This window comes from Hippoglossus stenolepis, chromosome 10, assembly GCF_022539355.2.
Source record: "Hippoglossus stenolepis isolate QCI-W04-F060 chromosome 10, HSTE1.2, whole genome shotgun sequence".
In the NCBI taxonomy this organism is placed as follows: Eukaryota; Metazoa; Chordata; class Actinopteri; order Pleuronectiformes; family Pleuronectidae; genus Hippoglossus; species Hippoglossus stenolepis.
In genome coordinates, this window is record NC_061492.1 from 13775316 (window position 1) to 13801673 (window position 26358).

At 41.9% G+C, this 26358-nt stretch overlaps 3 protein-coding genes across 5 annotated transcripts in view; 2 read left to right on the forward strand and 1 right to left on the reverse strand.

Annotated features, from left to right (window-relative positions):
• Window positions 1-20: 20 nt before the first annotated feature.
• On the forward strand, window positions 21-7050 carry cipca (CLOCK-interacting pacemaker a). The gene is made up of 4 exons (XM_035168918.2): window positions 21-419; window positions 1524-1640; window positions 2039-2208; window positions 3182-7050. The coding sequence occupies exons 1-4, from the start codon at window positions 395-397 to the stop codon at window positions 3977-3979; spliced, it is 1110 nt and encodes a 369-aa protein (XP_035024809.2). The 5' UTR covers window positions 21-394; the 3' UTR covers window positions 3980-7050.
• Window positions 7051-7122: 72 nt separating this feature from the next.
• Window positions 7123-10656, reverse strand: zdhhc22 (zinc finger DHHC-type palmitoyltransferase 22). The gene is made up of 3 exons (XM_035168921.1): window positions 10495-10656; window positions 8440-8997; window positions 7123-8352 (listed from the first exon to the last, which is right to left on the reverse strand). The coding sequence occupies exons 2-3, from the start codon at window positions 8993-8995 to the stop codon at window positions 8075-8077; spliced, it is 834 nt and encodes a 277-aa protein (XP_035024812.1). The 5' UTR covers window positions 8996-8997; window positions 10495-10656; the 3' UTR covers window positions 7123-8074.
• A 2053-nt stretch (window positions 10657-12709) lies between these two features.
• Window positions 12710-26358, forward strand: part of tmem63c (transmembrane protein 63C) — a 33725-nt gene continuing 20076 nt past the window's right edge. For 2 of the 3 annotated variants that reach the window (XR_007033068.1, XM_035169127.2), the window contains exons 1-2: window positions 21913-22185; window positions 24583-24808. Coding sequence is in view for 2 of the 3 variants with exons in the window: in XM_035169127.2 (XP_035025018.1) it covers window positions 24599-24808 (210 nt within the window). In the remaining variant the exon portion in view is untranslated. Of the gene's footprint in view, window positions 12846-21912; window positions 22186-24582; window positions 24809-26358 lie in introns of those variants that run through there. The other variant, XM_035169126.2, reaches the window with a different exon arrangement.

Genomic DNA, 26358 nt, shown 5'->3' on the forward strand with positions numbered 1-26358 from the left:
TGACTCGTTTCCCTGGCAACTTGTTTCAATTCACACTAACGTGGAGATATTCAGTCCTCGGTTTTGTCTTAAAGGTGCAACAGAGAGCCAGGCAATCACTGATTTATGGAAGCCACCCTGGGAAACATCATGCTATGAGCGGATGATTAGATTTCGTGTGAGTCCACATTATGTTTCGAAAAAGTAAAGAATACAAAACATAATTACTCAATGAAAATAAAGCGAGAATTGTGCCACAGCGAAACCGTGACGGAGGAAACTGCATTTGCCTGTGAGACCGCGCTGAGGGGCATGGTGAGAGCGGAGGACCCGTCAACAACACTTAGCTATCGTTAGCTAAACAACAACATACGACAGGAGAACTAATGTCCTGCACGTCAGTGTGAAGGGATTCATGTTTTCCAGTAAACTGCGCATTGGTAAGGATTATAAAAACCATGCTATTAGCCGAATACGTCATTGATAGCACTGCTATGCGCAAGTTGCCGTGCTAAAGCTAGCGCAGCTACCCGAGCTAATAGTTAACCTGGGAACAGATTCGTAGAAACAAACATCAGCTAACGCTCATGTAGTTTATGTCGCGTTTCTCTCGCTGAAATTTCGTTATCTGCGTCAGTTTCGTTTAGTGGTAACAAGTTAGCAAGTCGTTGGAAGCACGTTGTGAACAGTTCGCTAACGTCAGTGCAAGTGGAAGTTGCGTGTGACACCAGCAACCACCGCTAGCTGCGTGCGGGTTGTTACCAGCACCGCAGAGTTCAGACCGACAGCTCACGATGTGTGTTTTCCTTCCAAGTGTTTCCTTCGTTATCACGTAACATGAAACACAGGATGTGTCAGGACATGGTGAAAAGCGTCACAGGAGTTTTTAAGTCAGACGAGCTGCCGGTGTGGGAGTGACAGGCCGCTAGACGTCAACCTCAGAACTGTGATTGACCGCAGTGGAAATTGTATTGGAATCTACTATTCTGTCGTTGTTTGTTTTACCTCTTTCTGTTCCCTGTGATTGAACTGGACAAAGTTAACGTCTGTTTATATAATATGTGAATATCAGTACAACACACGGGCTTAAAACCTACTGTGAAGTAGCAACTGCATTAAGACAGAAGTATAGATTCATATCAGGGATAGTTTATTAGTGTATTGCAGTGTATTGCCTTGCATAATATGAAATTAGAGTTTCTAATGTTATTGTCACTTGGTGTAAAGAAGACTGATCAGGCAGCATCACTGTCCTGCTGACCCGTCAGTACCAAATTACCTGCAGATAATTCATGTAAGTGCAGATTTGATAGAAATTCAGTCAGTGAAATATTTCCCTAAATCGAGACTCCAAAATGACAGAGGAAGATGAAACAAAGGAAATAACACAGTGCAAATAATAGACAGTGTCTTCACTTTGACTGTGCTGGATGCCATCAAGTGTATATTCTTCTCCAATACAGGAAAAGCAGATTGAACTCCATCCAGGTTTTAGGCTTTGTTCTTACCAAATCCCTGCTCTCTGTTTTGATTCATTTTTCTAGAAAAGGCAAACATGAGCCGTCTTAGTCGACCCGGCAGACACGGGACACCCGTGTTCACCAGGGCAACACGCCTCGGGGTATCAAAGCCTGACCTGGAGAGAGATTCAGGCTTCTCAGGTTTGTTTCAATTACGTTGCTAATGCTTCATGTAATGAATTGCTGTGTATATAGTGTATATAGGTAGCGTTTCCCTGATTAGAAAAAATGTCAGTTGAGACATAAACAAGGTCAACTCTAATCAAATCTGGGGATCTAGGTCACATTTTTATGTAGGCTATCCTCCAGTGGGCCAGTTTTTCTGATGCCCTTTATTTCTGCTATGAAGGCTGCCCTGGATTTGGTTTAATCTTCCTCATCGGGTTGATGATATCTTTTTCCAAGATGCTTTAGAAGTGCTCATTCACAGCTGCCACAGCTTGTATCAATGTTCTGTCTCAGTTACAGTACACAAGAGAAAGGTTAATCTGCTGCTTTTAAACATGTCAAGACCCATATGCTTGTCTTCCCCTCCTCAGATGCCAGCTCCGAGTACCTCAGTACAGTCGACCTGACCGACTCTGAAGATGCAGGAAGGCCGGGGTCCATATTCGGCCAGGACCCAGCGGCTCCACAGGTGACTCTGATGGGAGGCTCATACGCTGCACTGTCTCCAATGATCATCATGAACAACTTAGTCCTAAATCAGGTAAAATGCAGTCATTTGTTTTTGCCAGACTTATTAACATTGGGCTCGTTTGGTTGTTCACCCTGACTGTCCGTAGTTCACGTTCCAACTAATTGAAGCAACAATATTAGGAGTTGGTTTGTCAAGATTAACAGCAAGTGGCATTAATTCTCCATTTGAAAATCATTGCAGTAGAAAAGGGATCAACAATATGATGCAGTTAAACGTTCACCAATCAAACCTCAAACTGTAAAACAATGTAGAAAATGTGGAATTTTTTTCTTTTCTTTATGCATTCATTTAAGGAACTTAACAGACTCATAACAGAACATTAAATGAACATTGTTCACATGCTTCATGTAAGTTATGATAATTAGATCAAGTTTGTTTCCACATAACTTTGTTGCATTTGGTTTTTATTGATCATTAACTTTTCTACCTCGGGCTAAAACCTTTTTTGCGATTTTTCAAGGTTTCTTTTATTCAATTTCTGGCATTTCCACTAAATCTTTTTGTGGTTGAAAACACGCTTAATAGGTATTTCACACATTAAATTAGTTTGTAAACCCGGATTCTCTTTTTTCTTCCTCACATTACTTAGTCATTGTTTGTTCTGGTAACTTAAAGGGCTTGTTTAGAGCTTTTTCTCTCAATTTAAAGGCAGATGACTTGTTGGGAGCAGAGTTACCATTCAAAATTCCTATGGCGAGAGGAGGACCTGATCTAAAAACTAGTTCAGGTCCTCCTCTCATTTGATCACAGTTCTAAATACATTTACCAAGGGCTGTAGTGTCAATACAGGGTTAAGTATTACCTTTAGCTAATAGAGTACCTTTGTCTGTGTGTCTTCATCATCATTCTAGCTTAGATCCTAATATAAACAATGTAATTTGTTTCAAATGTCTTTTGAATGTGATTCTTGTGTTTAAGTACTGTATTAAAGGTACTATAACATTGTGTTATAGTATAAAATAAAGTAATTTTTCTTCTCTAGCCAGCCATGATGGCTCCAGCAGAAAAGCAGTGGGGGTTTTCTTCACCCTTGGAAGTGATGCCTCAATCCCAGGTGGTTCTACTCCAACCCATGGTTTCTAATAGCAGCAGCAGCTCTGCAAAGACTTGCTCTGAAAATATCCGACATTCAAAAGGCCACATGCCTGTCGTCAAGTCATACCCGAGAATCGCCCCTCACCCCAAAGACGTGTCCACTAAAAGGGTGGGATCCTCCAGGATGAGGGGACGTTCAACATCAGAAAATGACCAGCAACACAGGAGGCATCACCGCAGCCACAGGCCTTACAGCTCCCCCAGCCTACAGCTGCCACTGCAGACTCCTGTCAAACCCATCGCCAACTCTGAAGCAGCAAACACTCCGACACAGGCAGCCGAGAGTCAGGAGCAGCTTATTGACAACTCTCTCTACCCACTGGCAGACACCAGCTCTCTGCCCCCCTGTACAGATGAATTCAGGACAGAGATGGACGACGACGAGATCCATGCTGACAAATACCAGGACGACCTCTCAATGGACAATGACAAGCTGAAACGCTTCAGCAATACCTACAATATTCTCAGCAAGTCGGGCTTGCTGGGGATCACCTTGCGCACAAAGCAGCTTATGAAGGAGAATAAGCGCACCCAAGGCCAGCTGCAGCAACTTCAAGAGCAGACGGCTCTGCTGCTGGAGGCTCTGAGCAGCAGAGACCCACAGATCTGGACTAAACTCCAGCTCTCTCTGCAGGACACAGATAAGGAACAGTGGGGCGCTAAAGGTCAGAGACTCCTGGCATAATGTATTGGTACATGTGACCAGCGATTCTCAATCTGGGGGACAGAATACAATTTTCAGAATGTGAAAAAGATGGTTTCAAGAAAAGCTTTCTTTTTGTGAAATAGTCAACACAGCACCCAGCATTTCAATTAACCAAAAAAACTCAACTAAACTCAATGCTTTTGTCAGCAGGTTGTTAGTACAAATTATCTTATATCCGCAGATAATGGAGACAAAATAATTCAGATGGTCTAATCTCTAAATATGAAGCTGTAGCACATTCTCTCTTACTAAGTGGGAGCTAGGTAGCATGCTTACATTTCAAACCTTTGCCTATAATAGTTTTTCTAGCCTCTGCTGTTTCAAAGAGCAAGTATCACTTGCAATAGGGCTAGGCCTTCTATACACCGAACTGCTGTCTGCACAAGCGCATGCCTTACAGCATGGGAGGGCACGTGGGGTTAATTCCTTATACATGCTTTGACTCTCTGATCTGCAGAGAAAATATGAGCATAATGTTAACTTTTAAGATCGCATAGAAAACCTGATATGGATAAATGCATTTTGTTTTTCTTTTACTAAACGCATCCCTAATTATGTCGATCTATTTACCTTTAACATGGTATAGTAGATGAAACTGAAAAAGGACATGCCTCCTTTGTCAGGAAGTAGATCAGGGGGTTGGCTAAACCAGTACTTTTTTAATGTAAATTTGTAAATATACATTTGGTATCTATACTATTTATTTTTAAAGGGGACCTATTGTGCTCATTTCCAACTCTGTTTTTTATTGTGGGATACTCTTGATGCACAATTCGAAAGCCCATATTTATCTCAAAGTGCCAGTTATACAGCCCCCCCGGTGGGCTGCTGATTGAAACAGGCCATATTAGTTCTGGACTCCTAAAATCTTACTCTCTTCTGATCGGTCACAGATCAGGAAGCCCGCCAAGGAGTAGCGCACCGAGCACTTGTGAACAACACCTCATACATTTACTGTAAAACTAAGTAGCTAAAATTGAAACGTTATTCTTCTGTCGCCGAATGATGTTTATTTGTGTGCTGGAGTTCATTTAATGTCTATAATTCTACTCAAGTAGACTTTTTTTGGGACAGGGGCTGTGCTGTACTTGGAACCTAACAGACAGTAATTTATTGGAAATTATAGGCCATGTGTAATATGGACATCTGACATTGCAACATTATGTATATGACAGAAGATAAGGGAAAAGCATTATTGGTCCCCTTTAATACTTGTTTGCATCCATCCCCTTTTTGATGAATACAGAGGGTTTGGTTGCAGTGGCAGCTACTTAACCCAGGCAGCCAGACATCTCTCTCTCCCCAGCAACGGTTTACTTGGAAGACTCAATATCGAATCTCTCCAGCATGTTGAGGGTCTGCCCCAGGGTCTCCTACCAGTTTGCACGTTGAGGGTCTGATGAAGCCAACAGAGCCGATCTGTGGCTATCGCACATCAAAACTCCACTAGGGTTCAGATCAGGCAGCCTGTCTCTCCCAGTCTTCTCCCTCCAGGTTTCTCCATTGTTGCCTACATGAGTTTTGAAGTTCCCTGAGACAAACTATAGAGTCTCCAAGTGGTGCCTTTCCTAAGAACTCAGCCACAGACTTAAAGAAACCTGGACACTTGGAACGTCTATTAGTAGCATAAGCACAAACGGTCAGAGCCTTCCTCTTTGCGACTTGCAGTAGCATTCTCCAGGGAGAACTCCATTACACTCACCCTGGGCAACTCTGTAAAAGGATTTCAGTTTGGTTCCAGAGCCAGAGCTGTGGGTCGAGGTGAGCCCTGTCTAGTATCTAACTGGTCCCACTCCACCTCCTGCACCCACTCTGGTTCCTTCCCCACCAGAGGTCGCATTCTACGTCCCTACAGCTACTTTGTGACATCAAGGATTGACACCCTTTCTTTATTAAGAGAATCTTTATCATTCAAACACAAGAAAACAAGAACCATATGAAATATTGACAAACAAAGCCATTCACAAATATAACCCAACACATATGATGTTTTGGAGACTGTCTGCACTTGCAGTTGCATATGACCCTTTTTCTTGCTGCCTTTTAATACACTTATTTTGGCTCTTGCAAGCTCTTCAAAAGACACCTTAAAGGTCCAGTGTGTAATATTTAAAGGGGTGAAAGGGATCTTTTGGCAGAAATTGAATATAAAATAATCCTAGTGACGTTTTCACAAGTGTGTAATCACCTAAATTGTACAAATTGTGGTTTTCTTTACCCTAGAATACCATTAAGTTCTCCTTCATGCTTGGGAGGGGAGGGTGAGGTGAGGTGAGGCGTATTCAGCTGCAACATGCAACTTCACCACTAGATGTCACTAAATCCTACACACTGAACCTTTAAAATGTGTGGGAGTGTACAAATTTGCGAGAACTTAAATTGTTGCAAGTGAAGTGCTGTAGCCACATAGTTGTCTTGATTTTGCATATGTTGCTGCCATGCTTATTCCATCTGTAGTTATAAGCTTGATATGATGTAGTATTATTTTCATTTCGTTTTTTATAACAAACTCTTGCACTTTAGTTACAAGATTACTGATAGCATTTTTAGACAAATGTTATGACTTGTTTCTCAAACTGAACATTCTGTCTTGATGAAATAATGTGAATATAAATGTTTTAACTGGAGGCCTGTGCCTATTATATATCCCTATGTTTGTCCATCATATCAATGCGTGAGCAGCTTAGATTTCTGTATTTCTTTGTGAGCTCCATGTGACTGTTGAATGTCTCCAAAGCATTAAAATTATTCTTTGAAAGTGTAAAATAAAGTATAACTCTAGGAGCACAATAGAGTCAGAGTTGCAGTGGTAAGATAATCATAAAGTCTTAAATGGTTCAATTATGAATGTTAAGTCAACTGTTGCAATACTTACTCATCATACATCTAAGAAATAATCAGTCTTGGTTTTCAAAGGGCGGGTTAGAGGGTTACAATTTATCTTAAATGATTTCTCAGAGTTTTTCCTGTTATTGTGAAATGTGCTTTTCTGCAGCAAAAGTCACTTTAATAATAATAATGAACTGTCATAAAATAACATCTGAAAACTATTGCCTCATTCCTCTCAACTCATTTATTGCACTTAGCTCAGAATTTGTAGTTTTGAAAAAGAGAATAGCAGCTTGTTGTGTTTTGAGTACTTTTATTGGTATAACAGGAATAGACAAAATAGCTCTAGAAAGTATACATCTTGAAATCCAAAACATCTCTTGACACAATGTTGAATATGCCCATAGCTGTAGCTGCAGTATAACAGACAAGTCCTTACCTATTGCTCTACCAAGGGCTCTATCAATAGCAGTTCAGTGAATAACTCATCTTTGGGGTCATCGGTAAGCATGTAAGACGGGATTTTATGGCACATTGTGAATAATACCCTGGATAATAATATGGTAATCATCTTCACATTTCCCCCGGCCATATAAAGGGGAACATCCCTGTACCCTCATCAAACCGAGTCACATTCTTTTCAGTAGAAAACATGAGGCTCAACAACATACAACAGTTAGTTGTCTGAGCAGTGGCCTCGCAGTTTATTTTGTCCACTGTCATTTTCTCTGTCTGCTAGCCCTTAACGTCAAGTGAATTATTCTTGTAAAAGCCATGTGTTTCCTGAAAGTCACTTTGTAGCATCCTACAAGGAAATGTGGAAGAGCAACACACTTTGATCATCTCAAAGCGCTGTTGTTTGGCAGATCAGAGGCATAATACAAATTTACAAAGCAGTGAATTCATGCACCTGTGCAAAAGCATCTTTATAATCTTATGTAAGCATGTAGTAGTGCATGTAAAGTGATCTAGGTCAAAAACAATTTATGTTTCTTAATATTGCCTTGTAAAAAGCTACGTAAAGTTTACACCTATGCAGTTTCACGTTGCTTATATGGCTCCTGTCCTTAAAGGAATGTTTACTAAAAGCTAACTATTTCAATGTCTACTCAAAAAGTCATAAAGCATCCATGTAGAATTTAAAATGACCTTAACCACATGGCTCCAAAGAAAAAGCTTTTATCCTACAACTTGTGCTGCTTGCATGACCTATCGTGAGCTGTTGATCTGATATGTGGTTATCCCTCAGTCTTGTTTATGTGCGTCTGTTTCGTCAGCGCACATCTCCACTGTCTGCACAGGCAGGATAAGGCCGAGGATCCAGTGGGTACCGAAAACGTCCTTTAGGTTGGATCTCCAGGGGCTGCGGTTCTCCACGAGCTGCCCTCTCTGCATCTGACACCAGGTCTGACCCCGGGCCACCAGCAGGACCTGCTGGCAGCAGAACCCTGCACAGACCAGGCCGATGCCCAGCCACACGTACAGCATCAGCACCACGAACAGCTGCATGCCTGAGATGGTTCCTGGGAGGAGGAATTGAGAAGGAAGATGTTAATTCATCACCAAGTCATGTACCTGAAATGATCACCTCTTACTGGAAATATAATCACCCATGAAGAAGTAGCCTGTGGCGAGGAGGAGGAGAGTCAGGAAGGTCAACGGGTTCTCAAAGGAGATGGAGTACTCCACTGTCAGGAAGGCCACCCCGAGAACCAGAGAGTACAAACATGTGCACGACGTGTAGATGCAGAACATGATGAAGTAGCGCATGTTTTTGTTGCCAATGCAGTTCCCGGTGAAAAAGCAGTGGTGATCCCTCTTGAGAATGACTTTCTTACACAGTTTGCAGAAGTGGCGTCCGTTCAGGAGGTAGTGGGCGTCCACCTTGTCCGAGCAGTGCGGCGAGCACACGGGAACCCCGGTCTCGTTGGCACTTTCAGCGGGATATTTGATAGTCATTATGTAGTTCCCCAGCGCGTTGAACATCAGGAAGAGGAAAACAACTGTGTGGAGAGTTGTGGAGCCCCAGGGTGATGTCTCGGGGTTTGGGAATATCGTTGGGACGAAGAAGCAGAAGTGCAAAATGAAGGTGATTGCTGTAGCTGTGAAGAAGTACGCAGGTGCTACAGCGTTGAGGAGTCTCAGTTTTAACATCCTGGTGAACATATCTGTGTGACAGTGAAGAGGACACAGTGAGCCTAATGTTATCATAAAGCATTTAACAGTAACTTTGACTAATGATAGAGGTCAGTACTTTATACTCCATCACAAAATATTTTGTATCTTTCAGCCGCTTTTCTTTATTTAGTTTCTTGCAGTTTCTTGGTTTAGTTAAGTTTAGCTGAGTTATACATTCCATGAACAAAAAAGCAACAGGAAGAAGAAAACATTGTATTGCCTGCCCCTTTCATATAAATAACCACATAAATACAAATGGTCATCCCCTTTCTTTTATTTTATTTTCACAAATCACATAAAAAAGTCATTCATAACATTAATGTTACTAAATTAATTCATACTGTTTCAGTTTAGATAATATTCAGGCAACATAAATAACATAAAACATAAATAATTGTGCAGACAATTCCACAGTTTCACTCCGTACAAAGAAATACAGGTCTGCTGTAAAGTTGTACATGCATATGGACTATGGAAATTTTACTTCCTTCTTTGATCCCCATCATTTGCTCTCACGTAGCTGTCCATTTCTGGCTTTACACATAACCAACAATATTTTGAAGTCAACCAACATTTGAAGTTTCAAAACATTTGATTTTGATAAACAGTCTGTTGCTATATGTTCCCCTACATTGTCCTTTTTTTACAAGTCACATAGCTCATTGCTCACAGGTCTGATAGTTTTATATGTGTTGCCCCACTCATCAATGCAATAATCAAAATATGAATGAATAAGTGAACAATACAAAATATGGGGTGACCCAACATCTAAAGGGACTTTTGCTTTGTACAGTACTGCAACACGGTTGCTCACTTTCCTCTTTATATATTATATATGTGGTTACAAGTATGTTTGTCATCTATTATAACATCCAAAACCTTTGCTTCAGAAGCTGTTTCAATATGAACTCTAAGCATTTTGATTTAACCAACCTTCATTCAATTACCAAAAACCATACATTTTGTTATATTCCAATTCAAAATTATTTATATTCATTATCACACTATGGAAATAAAAAGATTAGATGGAAAACCTCTTATAATGTGGTTGAGCATCTGACTGAGAGCTTTATACTTATTAGGCAGATCATAAATATAGTGTCATCTCTTATTGTAATACGCGCAGTGTGAGCGTGCACTGAAGAAAACTCATTTCTGAGCAAATGTGGGTCTAGGGATTCTCAGGGGCCACTGAGAATACCAAGAATATCTCAGCCTCTTCACATGTGATCTCCTGACCTACAGCACTAACAGACAAAAACACCTACAGTCAACCTGAAACTGAGTCTCTATGCCCTAAAATCAAAACACTGGGAATCTGATCCATTAATTCGCCAGAGGACAGAGAGGTCTGCTTCCTCTCCGTGTCCTGCTTTCTTCAGGAGGCAAATTAGACCGGTGCCAGTGATGGCGTCAATCATTTTATTTCCATGGCCACGCAGATGGAAGCTGTGATCTAACGGAAGCGTGGTGACCGGGCGACCTACCTGCGGACGTCAGGGCGCGGAGGAGCGGAGGAGCGGAGGAGCTGTCCGTTCAGCACCACAGACCTCAGCACGTTCATTCACACACAGCAGCACAGACAGAAAGGTGTTGTTTAGACACACTGACGTCTCTATAGCATTTAAACTGCCGTCTGCTCCTTTGTCTACCGCCGCCTGTTGGTCTGGATGCGTCTTTTTTTCCTTTCTTTCTTTATTTTCTAAGTTTACCTACATTTTAGATTGTCTTTTTAATTATTCTTAGGATATATCTATCTATCTAGATACATGGACATGTCAAATTTTAAGGCAGATTACACCTTTATACTGTGGAATAATAGTAATAATGATAATAGTGAGAAAACCTACTTAGGCTAAATTAGGTTAGATTAATATTATATTATATTGTATTGTATTGTATTGTATTATATTATATTATATTATATTATATTATATTATATTATATTATATTATATTATATATACTCATTTGGTTTAGTTTTTTCCTTTAAAATATGCTTTCATTTTATCCTTTGATTGCAATTTGACATTTCTTATACCATTTCTAGGGGCGGATCCGGGGGCATTGGCCCCAGCTGAAATATGATTGGCCCCTGAGCTGCCCCCGTTCTGTCAGTAGTCTTAGTTAGTGACTTTGCTCAAAACAAGGATTGACTTAAATGTCTACTAAATCAGGAGTATGTATATATGGACGTTGAACATAATTGGCCCCTTTATTACCTCTAATTAATAAATATCTTAGGTCCACCATCTGTCATTGCAGATATTGATTGAAGGGATATTCAGACCCTATGTTTATTTAAGAGCAGCAATACTAGAAATAAAGAGAAATGCTTCAATTCAAATTAATTAAAAAAAAGTAAATCAATTTAATTACTCACTCACGTCACTTAGGTTTTTTTTTTTTAAAGTGAACAAATTGCTAAATGAACTGTACGAGTGGAATAAAAGTATAAAGTGGTATGAAATGCAAAAATACAGGGGAAGGGCAAGTACCTCATGTACTTGAGTCAGTGTAGTTAAAGAGACAGAAAAGCTGCTCGGTTTAAATTGTATTTGTAGAAATTTGTAGGAGAGACAGTTTTCCTGTAGGTGGCAATATATCCTCACTGATTCTACCTATCCTGCCTCAGTGCTGTCATATTAGTGATGTAGTGTGTAGTGATTTATTATGTTTTGCTGTTATATTCCTCTGCAGGCGAAACATATCCACACACATGGTGTTTTCTTGGTCCTTGCACGTTCATCTGCAGTTGTATAGTTGTAGCCTATATTGAAAAATGTCACTTTAGGGGGGGGTATTGCTTAATTTCATTTTGTCTTTTGTGTGCATATGCAAATCAATGTTGATCGGTGTGGAGCTGTCTGCGGGCACAAGGAATTGCAATATCAGATAGTGAGAAAAGAAAACAATCCCTTTCAGACAAATCTGAATGATATTCAGCAACAATAAAGAGCCGTCAAATAAAAAAATGCCACAAAAAAAATCTGTTGAAATCATTCAGTGTCTCACATTTGTTAAGACAACCCTGAACAATAAGATCAAAGTCATCAACATTAACATTTGCATCTGTACACGACAGACAATAAAAAATATTTTTTTGTTCATGCAGAGATCATTATCTTCGCCTCAGCCTGTCAAAGCTTTTATTATATATCCACCATTTTCATACTACAGATAATTTCATCTGCTAAATAAGTGACACAAAACTGAATAGCTGCTATTATTACTACTACTACTATTATTATTACTACTACTACTACTACTATTAGCTGATGCTGTTATTATTAATAACATCATTACATATATGTATCACTTTTATTATTATTTTCATTATAACAACCAGTCTGACAGGGTCTCTCTTCCCCCTCCCCATGTTTCTTCTCTCACCCCAACCGGTCGAGGCAGGTGTCTGTTTCTGTTGGAGGTTTCTTCTTCCTGTTAAGGTTGTTGTTTTTTTCTTCCACAGTCACCACGTGTTTGCTCGTTGTGGGAACAGTTGAGTTTCTCTACATTATTCTAAGGTCTCAAACCTTACTATGTCAAATGAGATGATGCCTGTTGTGATTTGGCGCTAAACAAATTTAATTAAATTGATGTCATGAATTTGGATGCTCTAAAATCAGAGACGATAAATGAAAATATTGCAGTGAAATTACTCGACGCTCCCTCGGCAGGTGTGTCATTGTCAGACGGTCCCTGAGCAGGTGGGAGTTTCTCTTGTTTCTTGGTGTTGGATAAAAACACACACGCACACACACACTCACACTCACACACACACACAAAGCGGCATCTCCATCATCGCCAGACGCCAGCGATCACTGACGCTTCCTGAGGTGAGTGATTTTTTTATATTTTTAAATCCTCATGAATCATTGCATTGATTTGACCGTGGACCGGAGCGGTTTGTTATTGACGCTGTTCGTGGCGCAATCGTATTTGATCAAGTTACAGAGCTGGAGGGAGGAAGGGAGGAAGGAAGGAAGGAAGGAAGGAAGGGAAGAAGGAAGCAGGGTGCGCAGACAGTTGTGGGCGCCGCAGTGAACAAGACTCGCCAAATGTACCTGAATCATAATGTTCCTCCATTTATAAAGATTTCAAATGTGAGGGGCTGAGTCAGGTTCTTTGAGAAGCTTCCCCGCATCGTGGCGCAGCGCTGGTGAGCATGAGGATGTGTTTGGCATCGTATCAGACCTTTACACCCAAAACACACACAGCTCCTCTCCTCGCCACTACACCCATTGTTCCTCATGCTTCCTTTGGGTCTTTAGTAAACACATGAATCTGTAATATGAGGACCTCATGCGTCAGATGAGGAACATTAGAGGATGTGTGACCACGCTGCCTTCACTGTCTGCTGGATTTCTACAGGCTCAAAAACCTTTAGTGGTCAACTGAGCAAAGTGTTGACCTGTTGAATTCCTGCTGACTCTACTGTAGGGTTGTATCACAGACAAAGGCAGGGTTTTAATTATATTTAAGAAGATGTTCTTGAGGTAATATGAGGTCGTAGCACTCGCACCTGGCCGTGTGTGAGGGAGATCTCGCAGGGATGAAGTCTGGAGACGGATGATGTCTTAAGCAGATATCAATACCGGCTGCATCAGGGAGACCAGGCTGATGAGCCGCACAGAAGGTTAACAAGTTAATCGGAGCCGTTCCTGTAAAAAGGCGTATTTCATCTCACCAAGTCCCAGTGGCCACAAAGCATGTTGAGCTTCTCTCTTGGACAAATATATCTGACACTTGGCACATCTCTCCAAACCATTGTTGTGTCTTCTCTATGTGTCTCCAGCAATATGACTGTCACACTGCCACACTGTCGTCACACAGACACGGGGAGAACATGAGAACATGCTAAATCCATTCAAACCCACATTCAAACCTAAAACCTTCTTGCAACAGTGCTAACCACCGCATTGACGATGTGTGAGGGAAATCTTGCAGGGTGAAGGCAGTTGTTGTCTATGTAGCTTCCTGTATCCGTTTTGGGTCCTATGAATTTGCTAAATAGAGTAAATGGACTCAAAATGCTTTACCGTACAATTCACCCATTCATTCATCTGGCACTTATATATATGCAACGCTTTTTCTATCACAACATTCAAACACTGTCGGCACAGCCATCAGGGGCCATTTTTGGAGTTCCCTCTCTTGTCCAAGGACACTTAGGAATGCAGACTTGAGGAACTGGGGAATCGAACTACCGACTGTTGGTGGCTGACCCTCTCTAACTCCTGACACTCCATAGCCGCCCGGATACTGCAATAATAGGGGACTCTTAGATTTGGATAATCTTCATCTGATTTTACTCTATCTACTATTATCCTGGGTGAGAGAGCCCCAACAAAATATGACAATGCTAAGATAGCGAAAGAGACAAAACTAAATTTAAAAAATTGATTTAAACAAATCTCCATAACACTATGATGAAAATAATCGTCCTTTCAGATGCCAGATTTTTAAAGTGGTTTTTGACATTTTAGTTGCTTTTGCGTGGCAGCATGCTAAAGAATAAACGTCTAATCTTTTGTAGCCTAATGGAAAATGATATTTACTGTAGGTATTTAAATGAGGACGCAGAGAGTCATCAGACTAATGTGTCCACGCACACACGGCTCATCACATCTGAGGATAAATGGCAGTGATGGTGGCAATTAGTGTTGTTCAATATTTATAAGGAGCTCCATCTTGTTTGGCTTCCATACACACATACATTAGGCTTTTCAAAGACATCTAAGGGTTTTAATGGACGCCCGAAGAGTGTCATCTCTAAATTCACTTTGCACAATCCTCTGCAGTTATTTCATTGAGTCAGGTATCTGTGATTTGACTCCATTTTAATTGGATTGCTCCATCTGTGGATTATAGGAACAACTCTTTCATGTATCAGCGATGGACAAAGGTGAAACCAAACAGATTTTCAGTGGTCCATCTCTTTAAACTTTAATCCGCGACTGCTCAAGGAAGAGTGCTCCATACATCTCCCAAGAAAAGGGAGCAAATGAACGCAGGGCATCCTCAAGTATCACATGTGCATTAATATTTCAGGAGACTAAGCTGAGATTGAAAGGAGAGATTTCAGTATGTGGGATGTGCTGCTTGTACATCATCAACAGCTGCTGAGTAAGACGATGACAGGGAGTTATATTTGAGAGAAAATCACAAGAAAGCACAAGCCTCTGTCCATTATTTATCACCTCTGCCAGGGAAGTGATGTTTTCAACCCTGTTCCTTTGTTTCTTTGTTGGTTTATTAGATTTTCTACTGCCGTGAGAACTTGACAATTGTGTAGGAATGAGTAGAATGTCCACAGAGTAAAACAGTGAGGTGGGTGTACAAAGATCCTTTGTAGTGTTGTGAGTTATCTCCTCTTCTAATGGTGCAAAGCATTGTGCTGCAGAGTCACATCCACTGCTCTGAGATTTAAGGTCCAGGAATTTCAAATATGAAACCAGAAGGAGCTTTGGACTTGAGTTCATGGCCTAATTACATTATATCTTTTTTTATCTTTTTCATTACGTAGGTTTATTGTGTTCATCGTGTACCTTTAAGAGCTCATGGCCTTGAAAGTATTGTATGTTTTCTACTATGAATATATTAATTTTAGTTGTTTCGACATTGAAGATATTTTTCCCAGTTAACAGTAAATATCATCGTTTGCAACGTAAACCTTTGATTTCCATATTTCATTTTACATTCTTTGCCTAAATAAATGCTGTGGGTCCATTACTTCTATTTATTTATAAATGGTGGTTTTGGTTTTGGACATATACGGTTTCTGCTCAACAGTGACAATATTTACAGTCTGTACTGTAGAAGGGTTGGTGAAGTGGCTAAAATCCTCAGTCATGATATTTAGCCCTGATAGTCTGTATCATATTCATTTTTCTGAGAATTGAAATAAGGAGCCATTTGTAGAAGTGTTTTATGTCTGATCCAGTGAAATAAAAGCCTAAGTAATCAATGTGGTGGCTCACCACTGTCTATTAAAGATATCAAAGAATTTGCTTAGAAATGTCTCATGGTATCATTATATTGTCCAACCCTAATGCCATAGGTGGATATATAATAATAATAATTATTATAACATTAACTTTATTTGTATAGTACCTCTCAAAGCTGTCATTATAAAAGTGCTTCACAAGGAGGACAAGTAAAAACAAGAATACCAAACATCAAAGACAACATGCAAAATAGCATTTCAAATCAAAGACAGCTAATTATATAATACAAAATCTAAAATTAAGGCAAACAAGTTAAATAGTCAGTCAATCAATCAATCAAATTGTATTTGTATAGCCCATATTCACGAATTATAATTTGTCTCATAGGGTTTAACATCCTCATGTGAGGGCTCCCTCTCCCTGGATGGAAAGAAGTGCTATAGATGCCACGTGTAACTGATCACATCAACAAAATTATCACATTTATAACACTGATTACAAGAAACAGTTTTTATGGAAAGGAGTGCCAATGTTTAAAGTTATTTATACATCAATATGGAATTACACAGCAATGACCATTGATTTGGAGGAGTTATTGTCAGTAATGGTAGAATATGTGAGGAGGCTTGTTGTAATCATGGTCCATGATCGGCTGCCACCACGACCACAATCCATCACCACCATCCACGATCAGGATCCACCATCACGATCTATGATCAGCTGCCACCACCATCACGATCTATGGTCCCCACCATCACAGTCTACGAGCCACCATAATACAACCAATCATTTAAAGATAATGGCAAAGGATCAACAGCTGAAGGAGCTGCCCAGTGCATTGATGGTGTCCTGCAGGGAGTGGGACTGGCTGTCCAGCAGAGAAGACAGCTTCGCCATCATCCCCCTCTGTCCCACCACCTCCACCGGGTCAAGTGGGTATCACAGGACCGAGCTGGCCCTCCTAATCAGTCTATCCAGTCTCTTCCTGTCTGCAGTTGAAATGCTTCTACCCCAGCAGACCACTCCAAAGAAGATGGCCGATGCCACCACAGAGTCCTGCCATCCTCCTGCCATCTAACCACAGCAGACATGTACCGCGGGCTCGTCTTTGTTCTCGGTGTCTTCAGAGGCTTCCTGCTGTTTGAGATTCCTGCTGTTATCTTGCCTGCTATTCCACAGGGGTCCCTCACTGTGATAGCGACGCATGCAGCATTGCCACTGATGTATTGTACATAGATTATTACCAGCGGAGCGCAGGCTGCCATACAGCTTAGTATAGCACCAGGCAGCAGCACTTGATGTTCGCAGACATGCACAGGTGTCAGACGACCTTATCCTCTCACTTGCCACGTAGAAATTTATACCGACTGTGCCTCTTGTTTACATGTGCTGTGGGCTGGTAGAACAGCAGAAGCTTTTTGTTGCAACATGGGCCCTGGGTAGAAATTAAAATTTTCACTACTTTGTAATATTTTATAGCTCAAACGTGATTAATCATTTACTTACTCTCGTTAAAATAATGAGAGATAATAGAGATAGTATTAATAATCAGGTGCAGCCCTTCTTCACAGTTGCAGACCATTTTCTAAAGCATATGCCTTTAAATGAACCCTAACTCGAAGGCATGTATATGTTTTTATATTGATTCCCTGAGTTGTCTACTATTTAATTTCACAGTATGAAAACTAAATACTCCTGCAGAGAGGGTTTGGATTAAGATGCTGTATTTCTCGAAATTTCTAATTAAAAACAAAAAGGGAAAACCGATGATAAGTACTTAGGACATTTCCTGCCTTACAAACACTGCTGCTCAGCAACTGACTCTCATATCTCAGATTTTGACGCTTTTCTGCTTCACGATACCAAGCCTCCCTGCAGGCAACTGCATGACCACACGACTACAATGTAAATATGACATCACACATGATTGTTGTGTCAGCATCCAGAGACATGTTGCATGTTGTGTAAATGCATTTAACTTTTAAAACGTGATTGATGCTGAAAATATTTATCCGATGGAATCTGTGTGTCCACTTGTTGTTCGATGTGCAGGTGAAGAGAATTCCACTCTGAGGTTTACTCGCAAGCTCATTTTTAGATTCAGAAGCTGAGGTGAAATCTTCCAGAAGTATTGCAGAGAAACCTTCGATCAGTCAGGTTCTGGTTCCTGCACACACGTGATGTTAGACTGGAGCTCTTGCTGAAGCCAGATGGGTCCTGGTGAGGATTGGGCTCAGTCCACGCAGCAGCAGCAGCAGCAGCGGGGCAGACCCACAGTGCTCCCCTGGGAGGCTACTGAGCATGTGCAGCCAGACACCGAGCTGCTGTTATGTTTTGTCGAGCACAGCACGTGCACGCAGTCGTCGCTCCAGTCATGTTATGGCTCATTCATCTTTCCGGAAAAGAGGCTAAATGAGGGGATGCTGCCATCACTGTGCCCTCGTGGCAGACGCACATCAGTGGTCTGTGATTGTGTCGTGTGATGGAGAGAGAGAGAACGAGAGTGAGCTGTGTAAAGAGTGAAGCCTCCTCCCTCTTTCTCCACTGAGCAGGTGGTGAGCAGATTGTGCTAAAAACCTCCGCCCCCTTTTCTCTCCCTCCCTCAGGCTGGGTCTGCCCCCTCTCCATCCCCCGCAACACCAACCTCCAACCACAACCGGCACAGCAGAGGCCTGTAGCTCCTGTCGAGCTGAGAATAAGTTGCATTCACATATGGCATCCCCATTTAAAATCAGCAGAGACTTATTAGCTGTGTCTCACTTCAGGGGCTGCATTTGATTACAGATTGCGTCACAACGGCAAGACTATTTTGATGGCTCATTCAGATGCGGCTGACAAATGCGTCCTCAATATACAAATGCGTTGAATGGGTGGATCATTCTGAGCGCTTCCTATCCCAGGATTCATTGTGCTTCTGTGACAAACTGACGAATGGTAATGGCGCCGGCAAAGGAACAACACGTCCAATGCTCGAGTATCACGCTTCAACTCGAACAGCTAACAAATGAGAATGAGTAGATAAGAATAAAATGAGTTTTATTGGGAACAGAGGAAGAGACTTTGGTGCTTAAACTGGAAAGTAGAACATCATGGAAGCGTAGACACAGGTGGTGGTGGTGATGAGGAATGGAGCACGATAATAGGACGTCTCATAAAGGCTTCTGATTGGACGGTTGAAGGGAGACGACCCATGAGGTGAGGTGGTGCAGGGGTGGAGGTGGGTCACTCACTGATCAGAGTACTGAACCGACGGCTGAATGACAGGAGGGAGAGGTCATTTTAAACTTTGACCGCTTTCAGGTGATTGGCTCAAGGCGAGTGTGTCAGGCTATAATTGGGTGAAAAGAGAGAATGAGCTGGTGGAGCCTATGAAGCAGGAACTGTGCATGTGACTTAGGAGGCACGAGCCAGAAGACGGTTTAAAATATCAACACATTTCACAGGATATGGCCAAAAGTATTTAGACACCCCTTCCCACAAATTCTGGTTGATTTGAATAGTTTTTGCGACTTACAATTCCAATTTAATTCATTATTCAACAGTATGAAAATGGGATGAAAGGTCATGATTGGCAGCAGAGACTGACACGGGGTTGGTCAAGGGCATGTATCGGTGGGATCTTGATACCGTGGCTCCATCCCCTGATCTCTACTCTGCAGAGTCTGGCTCCAAATGAAATCAAAAGCAGAAGTTGGCGGCAGTGCTTCCTGGGATATTTCTGCTTCACTCTTGTATAACGGTAGGCAGTGTAGACGCATCGTCCATCTTTCTGTGCCGTCTTTGACTTCACCTTGTTTCACTACCCACAAATGGCCCAGAAACAATTAGTGTGCCTTCAAAGCTGACATAATTTTAATCAAGATTTATTTTAATGACTGTGCAGTCAATTAGAGAGGGATTGTTTTCAGGGAATCTTATTTAAACCCCCAGAATTTCACAGAGAAAACACACTCATACATATTCTACCAGCTCGGGGGCCTTTGAGATGGAGCCAGAGACGAGGGAAATGTCAAACCTTTCCTCTTCATGTTGGTATCACTGCCACACACAGCGAGGACAGTGTTTGCCAACAGAAACATGACGGTGGCAGGGGAGACCTGCCTGTCTAACAGGGATGCAGCCGGGTCAGTCGAGACGAAAACAGCTCTGAAACCATTTATTCTTTTATTTATGGTAACGGAAAGTTAACTTTTTTTTCTCACAGCCTCTGGCAGTTGATTAGGTGCAGAGGTTTGGAGGTCAGTGCAAGTTCACTTTTTTATTTATGGTGGATTTCTCTCTAGTAAAACAGATCCATCTCTCCCTGGTTCCTCGCGGCAGGTAACGTCATCTATCTTGATCCGGCTGAAAGTTTGACGACGGGAGGCGAGGCTCTGCCGGAGTCGTCCTTCACATGCTTTATGGTGTTGATGAGACTTCGCTGCTGCGGCCCAACCCCTTTGATACATGTTTAATTGTAAAGATTGTTTTTTATGATGACAGAGATTCAGTTTCTCGTGTTGACAAAGCACTTGTCGAGAGATGTGAGAGAGAGAGACTAAAAGGATGGTCAAAGTGAGCAGTGGATGAATGTCATCACTCACCCTGGTGTTTTTAGGGGAGGAAGGGAAGCCAAAGTGTCTCTATCACCACCTGGTGGCTGGCTGCAGTAAAGACCATAAATCGCGCCTCCTTCATGTTAGCACATGGGACATGGACCAAAACTAAGAAGTCGAAGAGCACGTCAATGAGATTTTTCTCAAAGATGGTCATTTTAGGTAGTTCTTATCACACTGATGTTTGTGATCATTCTTCCAGTAAATTTGGTTTTAATTAGTTATCGTTGCTACAAAGCTGAGACTGACTCCTGATTGGTTGAGTGCATGTATCGATGAGATATCGCTACCTTGGTCCCATGATTCCCCGATCACTGCTTTGCAGACTCTCCCTCCGAATGCGCAAGATAGCAACGTTTATATCCGGGATATTTTGGCGTCATTTCTGGATAGAGTAAGGAAGTGGAGATGCTTCGTCCATCTTTACATACGGTCTATGGTCCAGCCTGAAATATGTCATCAGCAAATCACAGCATTTTGATATTTTTAGTGACCTGGTTTGACAGCCATGGGCTGGATGGATTACTTTTAAATTTGTGACGGTTATCTCAGGTAACAGGGAGAGTGATTTCTTATTGTGATCAGTGTCGATGTTCCTGCTTAACCTGTAAAATATCCCAACATCTAACAGAAGGTATTGGTGCAAAATCTTTTGTAGAAATTCATGTTCCCAGACAATGTAGCCTTGTTACTTCAGTGATCTCCTGACACCAGCATGAGTTCGACATTTGTGGTTTGGAAGGAGGTGAAACATCCTACCATCATGAATGGCCTCTTAATATCGTAAACCATGGCTGTACAATTTCTATTTGAAGCAAAAATGTGCAGTTGGTGACGCCACCATAACGATGTGGGTTTGAAGCAGTCTGTGACGCAGCGGCAACAGGAGCTGATTGAATCAAAATATCATCAAGCCATGATTGATATCTGGATTGAATCAAGGTTTATTGCGAGTTATCGATCTTCCGATTTACAATTTAATTGCTGTGTCTCTCTCTCTCACACACAAACACAGATACCTCAGCTGTTGTTGTTTTTCTTGGTGCAATCAGCAGAATAGCTGACCTGTGCTACAGTAGCTTTACCTCTTTGCAGCTTCCCTGACTCAAACTCATCTCATCACTCTCTCGAGGCTCCTGCACTGACTTCAGCACTTCTGATCTTAATAGTCCTCACTAAGCACAGAGGAGAGATTTCACCCGAGCTGCCAGCGGGAGGCACAACACTGTCTCCCCAGCCAAACATCAGTTTGTAATCTGCTGCGTTGGCTTGGAAGAGCCTGGTTCAGGGATGAGGAGGAGAGAAACGAGGCAGAGGATTAGAAAGATTTTCAGTTGAATGTGCCGCAGAAGAAACGGATACCACAGAGAGCTTGTGAGCGAGTGTTTACACTCGAGCGATGAAACGGAGAGAGCAAATCCGTGGACTCTCGTGGTTAAACTGCTGAGTCATGTGGTGACGTTTGTCCAAATGTTGTGTGAAACCACACCACAGTCTGTAGCCCGGATCCTCCGGCACCCTGCACTGCTCCGGAGGTGGGGAAGGAAGAGTTACACTGTTTAGCAGCCGGCAGTCTTCAAAGTGAGTGGCTCATCTGATGCGAGGAGAAAAACCAGCTCAATGAGCAGATAAAGGTCTGTTGAAGCTTCTGCATGTCAAGAGTTTGTCATTGTGTTTCCAGCTTAGCGCTATAGATGTAGTTTTCTTTCCTAACTGGGCGTAACATCGGTTTGATTTAGCTCCTGTTGCACATTTCACACAGCTCATATTCAAATAGGCTCTGAACTGCTTCCACTTTTACTGCAGCTATAAACATCAAGTCTTTAGACTGGTGACTGAATAGATTATGAAAAAAACAGGCACACACTACAAACAGTTTCGCCATAGTGCTAACACAAGTGATGCATTATCTGCAAAGAAACAGTTCGGACTCTGTTCTGTTCAAACTGTCATTCCTGTGAATCAATTTGTTAGTTTGTCCTTTAGTTTGTCTGAGATGTTTCCAAAATGTACATTTTAGACCAAAATCTGCACCTAATCAAACATGTGATGAGAGGTCACTGTTTTAATTAGTTCTTCAGAAAACTGTTTCCTCTGTACGCATTGTCCTGTAAGCCTGTGTAGTGAATTATCTATTATTGATGGGTCAGTTCATCATGCTGTGTATGTATGTGTGTGTGTGTGTGTGTGTGTGTGTGTGTGTGTGTGTGTGTGTGTGTGTGTGTGTGTGTGTGTGTGTGTGTGTGTGTGTGTGTGTGTGTGTGTGTGTGTGTGTGTGTGTACTCATTTATGTTACCTCCTTTCCAGTAAACATTGACCTTGTCAGAAGCAGTTCACCTCATAGGGACCAAAGCCTGGTCCCAGTGAGATAACAGTTCATTTATGAGCTCCTGTAAGCGCTCCTGAGTAAGATGTGCATTGTTGTTATAGGTTAAGATAAGGGTTACGCATGAATAAGTCATGGTTAAGGTTGGGGATAATGAATGGAGGTCAACGTAAAGTTCTAATAAGAATAGCTGCGCAGAGAGAGGACGTGTAAGATATGTGTGTGCGTACTTTGTGATCCACCCTCAGGGGTAAACCTGGATACATATCATCCAAGCCTCGCCTGTCCTCTCCATAGGGAGGCTCAGATTTTATGTGTCTGACAGTATCTGAGCTTTACAGTTTCACAACATGAACAGAGAGTGATGCAGTGAGAGCTGCGAACAGAAAGAGCAGGACTGCGGCTTTGTATCTTACATACGTAGGTTCGTCAGCGCTGCTCTCTGACACTGTGATGTACAGCAGCTCTGCCATTGATCATCTCGCCTCCTACGCTGAGACATCCTGCCGTGGCTTCTGTTGCACAACATGCACCATTCGGTCAACGCTTCACAAAACTGGGATGAAGCTGCTCTGGGAGTGATATTACTGGTGTGGTGATAAATCACAACGGGGTTTGGTTCAGTATCGTGTGCCAGTTTGGAGGCCTTCAGCTTCCTCTTCCCTTTCTCACTCGCTTCTTTCTGCTGTTCCCCCACAGCTCTGGTGAGAGTTGGACAGCAGAGGGCTGTGATGCAGTTTTTGGCTGCCGTTTACTGCTGCAGACCCAACGCCGTGTTTACAACAGAGCACGCCCTTCTCTCACAGCTACAGCGCGGCTGAAAATGCTGTGGAATCTCGCGATTGACGTCTTTCACTCAGGAGATTTCCCAGTATTGATGCACAGCTTTGTCAGCGCGCCACCGCTGCCGCTCCATTTTGTCGGACTGTTTATTCAGCGGGCAGAGTACACAAGCCGAGCAGCTGGGAGCCGGAAGTGTATTGATTGACCGCTGGGCGAGCGTGTGCTGCTGGAGGATAGATGGTTCAGGCCTGCGTTCTGTGGTCATGGCGGTGTGAATGATAATGTCCTCTGCATGAGGGAAGCACACAGAACATGGTCACAACTGCCAATCCCCAACAAGCTGTTCAAACACAGTTTAAGCTCTTACTCTTGTACTGTAAATGGAGTCTCTTCATTCTCACAACAGAGCTTTAGTGTCGTCTACATGGTTAAATGGATTTGTTAAATGGATTTGTTATCAAAGGCCTTTTAAAAAGAGTCTGAAGTGAATCCGTCATCCAATCAGTTTGTTCCATCCATGTGACGTCTCCACTTCCATTTGTCAGATAAAGAAACGCACACACAGATCAATGGCTGCTAATGGACTGTGGTGGACATTTAACTGATTCCTATAAATGCTTTTATAATCGCACTCACATTAAGAGACAGATAATTGATGTGAATGAGTCACAACAATGTGAAAAAGGAACTCGGTCCATTACGTCTCAATTTCATTGGGTATTGTCGTCACCACATTTTGTAACAGTGACAGGCCACTTTTAGATCGGCTCTGCTTCCCCATGTAAATTTCTCATTAATTTTCTCCATTAATGTTTTTTTTTTTTTTACGTCTGGAATCTGGCCGACCAGCTATGAGATGATCCGAGACAATAAAAAAAAATAATAATATTGGAAAATATTTTTTTCCTCTGTTTCTCCTCAGGGATGGTCCAGTGCTGATGGCGCACCCTGAGCTGTTTGTGACGAGAGCGCCCCCTGTGGAGGGGGGTGCCGTGGAGCTCGGTGGTCTGGGCTTCCTGGATTCATTTGGGGAAGAAAACAACACGGCAGAGAGATGCTACCACGCCCACTCCCGCAGCAGCGTCCTCCAGGGCCTGCCATTTGGAGGCGTGCCCACGGTTCTCGCCATCAACGCGGTGCTCTGGATGGTACAGATACACACACACACACACACACACACACACACACACACACACACACACACACACACACACACACACACACACACAATAACTCCATAAAAGGGATATGAGTGGAAGGTTTCAAGGAGACATATTATGTTCATATTCTGCTTCATAATTTTAATTAGTGTTTTTACTTGAAAGGTTTTCATGCTCTAATGTTCTGGAAACACATCACTTTCCTCAGACTGTTCATTGCTGCCGCTCCTCTTTTCAGCCTCTGTCTGAAACACTTGCATTTGGCTCCTGTCTCTTTAAGTGCCCCCCCTCCTGATGAAGCCCAGTCTGCTCTGATTGGCCAGCTGGCACCCTCTCTTATGAAAAACTGAAAAAAAAGTTGGCTGCTTTAATTTAAAATTGTTCTGCAAATTTCACATTGCTATCCTCCTTTAATCTACTGATCATTTTCTTGATGAATTGTTTAGTCTATAGGATAACAGGAGAAACACTCAAAACATGGCCATCACAAGTTGGAGAGATAATCAGTTTAAACCTGAAAGTATTACAATTTGAGAAAGTCTTGCAGTTTTTACAAAAAAAACCCACATTCCTTCAAAATAGTAAAGTTACTCAAACAATATTTTCTTTTTATCTACAAATCAATTCATCAACAAACCATTTCAGCTCTAGTTATTAGCACGTTTGCTCTTAACAGGAAACTTGTCCACCATTTGCAATCCAGATCAATGCTTCCTGGTATCATTCTGCATGTTGACTACAATATTTCGGAATATTTCCAAACTGTCAACACCCTGCTGAGGTTTTATGAAGAGCTCTGATACAAACAGACAGCAGGACGTGGTGCATGGTCACTGGTGTCTCATGGACATCTTGTCTCCAGCAGCTCACCCTGCTGTTGATGATGTGTGACATTGATTCTGACATATTGGAAACATGTCAACACACGTGCATTTCATTCCTCTATTTAATCATAATGATGCTTAAAGGCTGTAAATGCCAATGAAAGAGCCGTAAAAATAAGAAAGAAAGCTTTGCATATCTCTCCCAACCTGTCTGACTGGTCTTTTAACAAAGCATTATTACCTCTGCCAAGCAGGTTATGTTTTCATTGGTATCTGTTCATTTGTAAGCAAGATTATACGAAAAGTATTTATGGATTATCACAAAACTTGGTGGAAGGATGTGAAATTTGTCAGGAAATAATCCAGTAGATTTTGGTTGGGATCCAGGGAAGTTTTTTTTCACTTTCTTTAACAGAGATTGAGATTGTCCTTTCTCATAATATATGTCATGGAGCTTGATGAAAGCTATCAGACATGTTTAGAGGACTGGTATTTATGAGTGTGTGCAACTTGGGGCTGATCCAAATAAAAAATCTGTATCTAGTGAATTTAAATGTGGTTCCATTGGGGGCCTGTTGGACCTTGGCGGAGGTACTGACACTAGTGAGTGAATTCTTGTCTTTATAGACTTCGGATTTGTAAGAGAAAGCCTTTGATCCAAAACATGGACTCAGAGTTTGAAAGACATTAGTTATTTTATGAGACAAGAGCAAT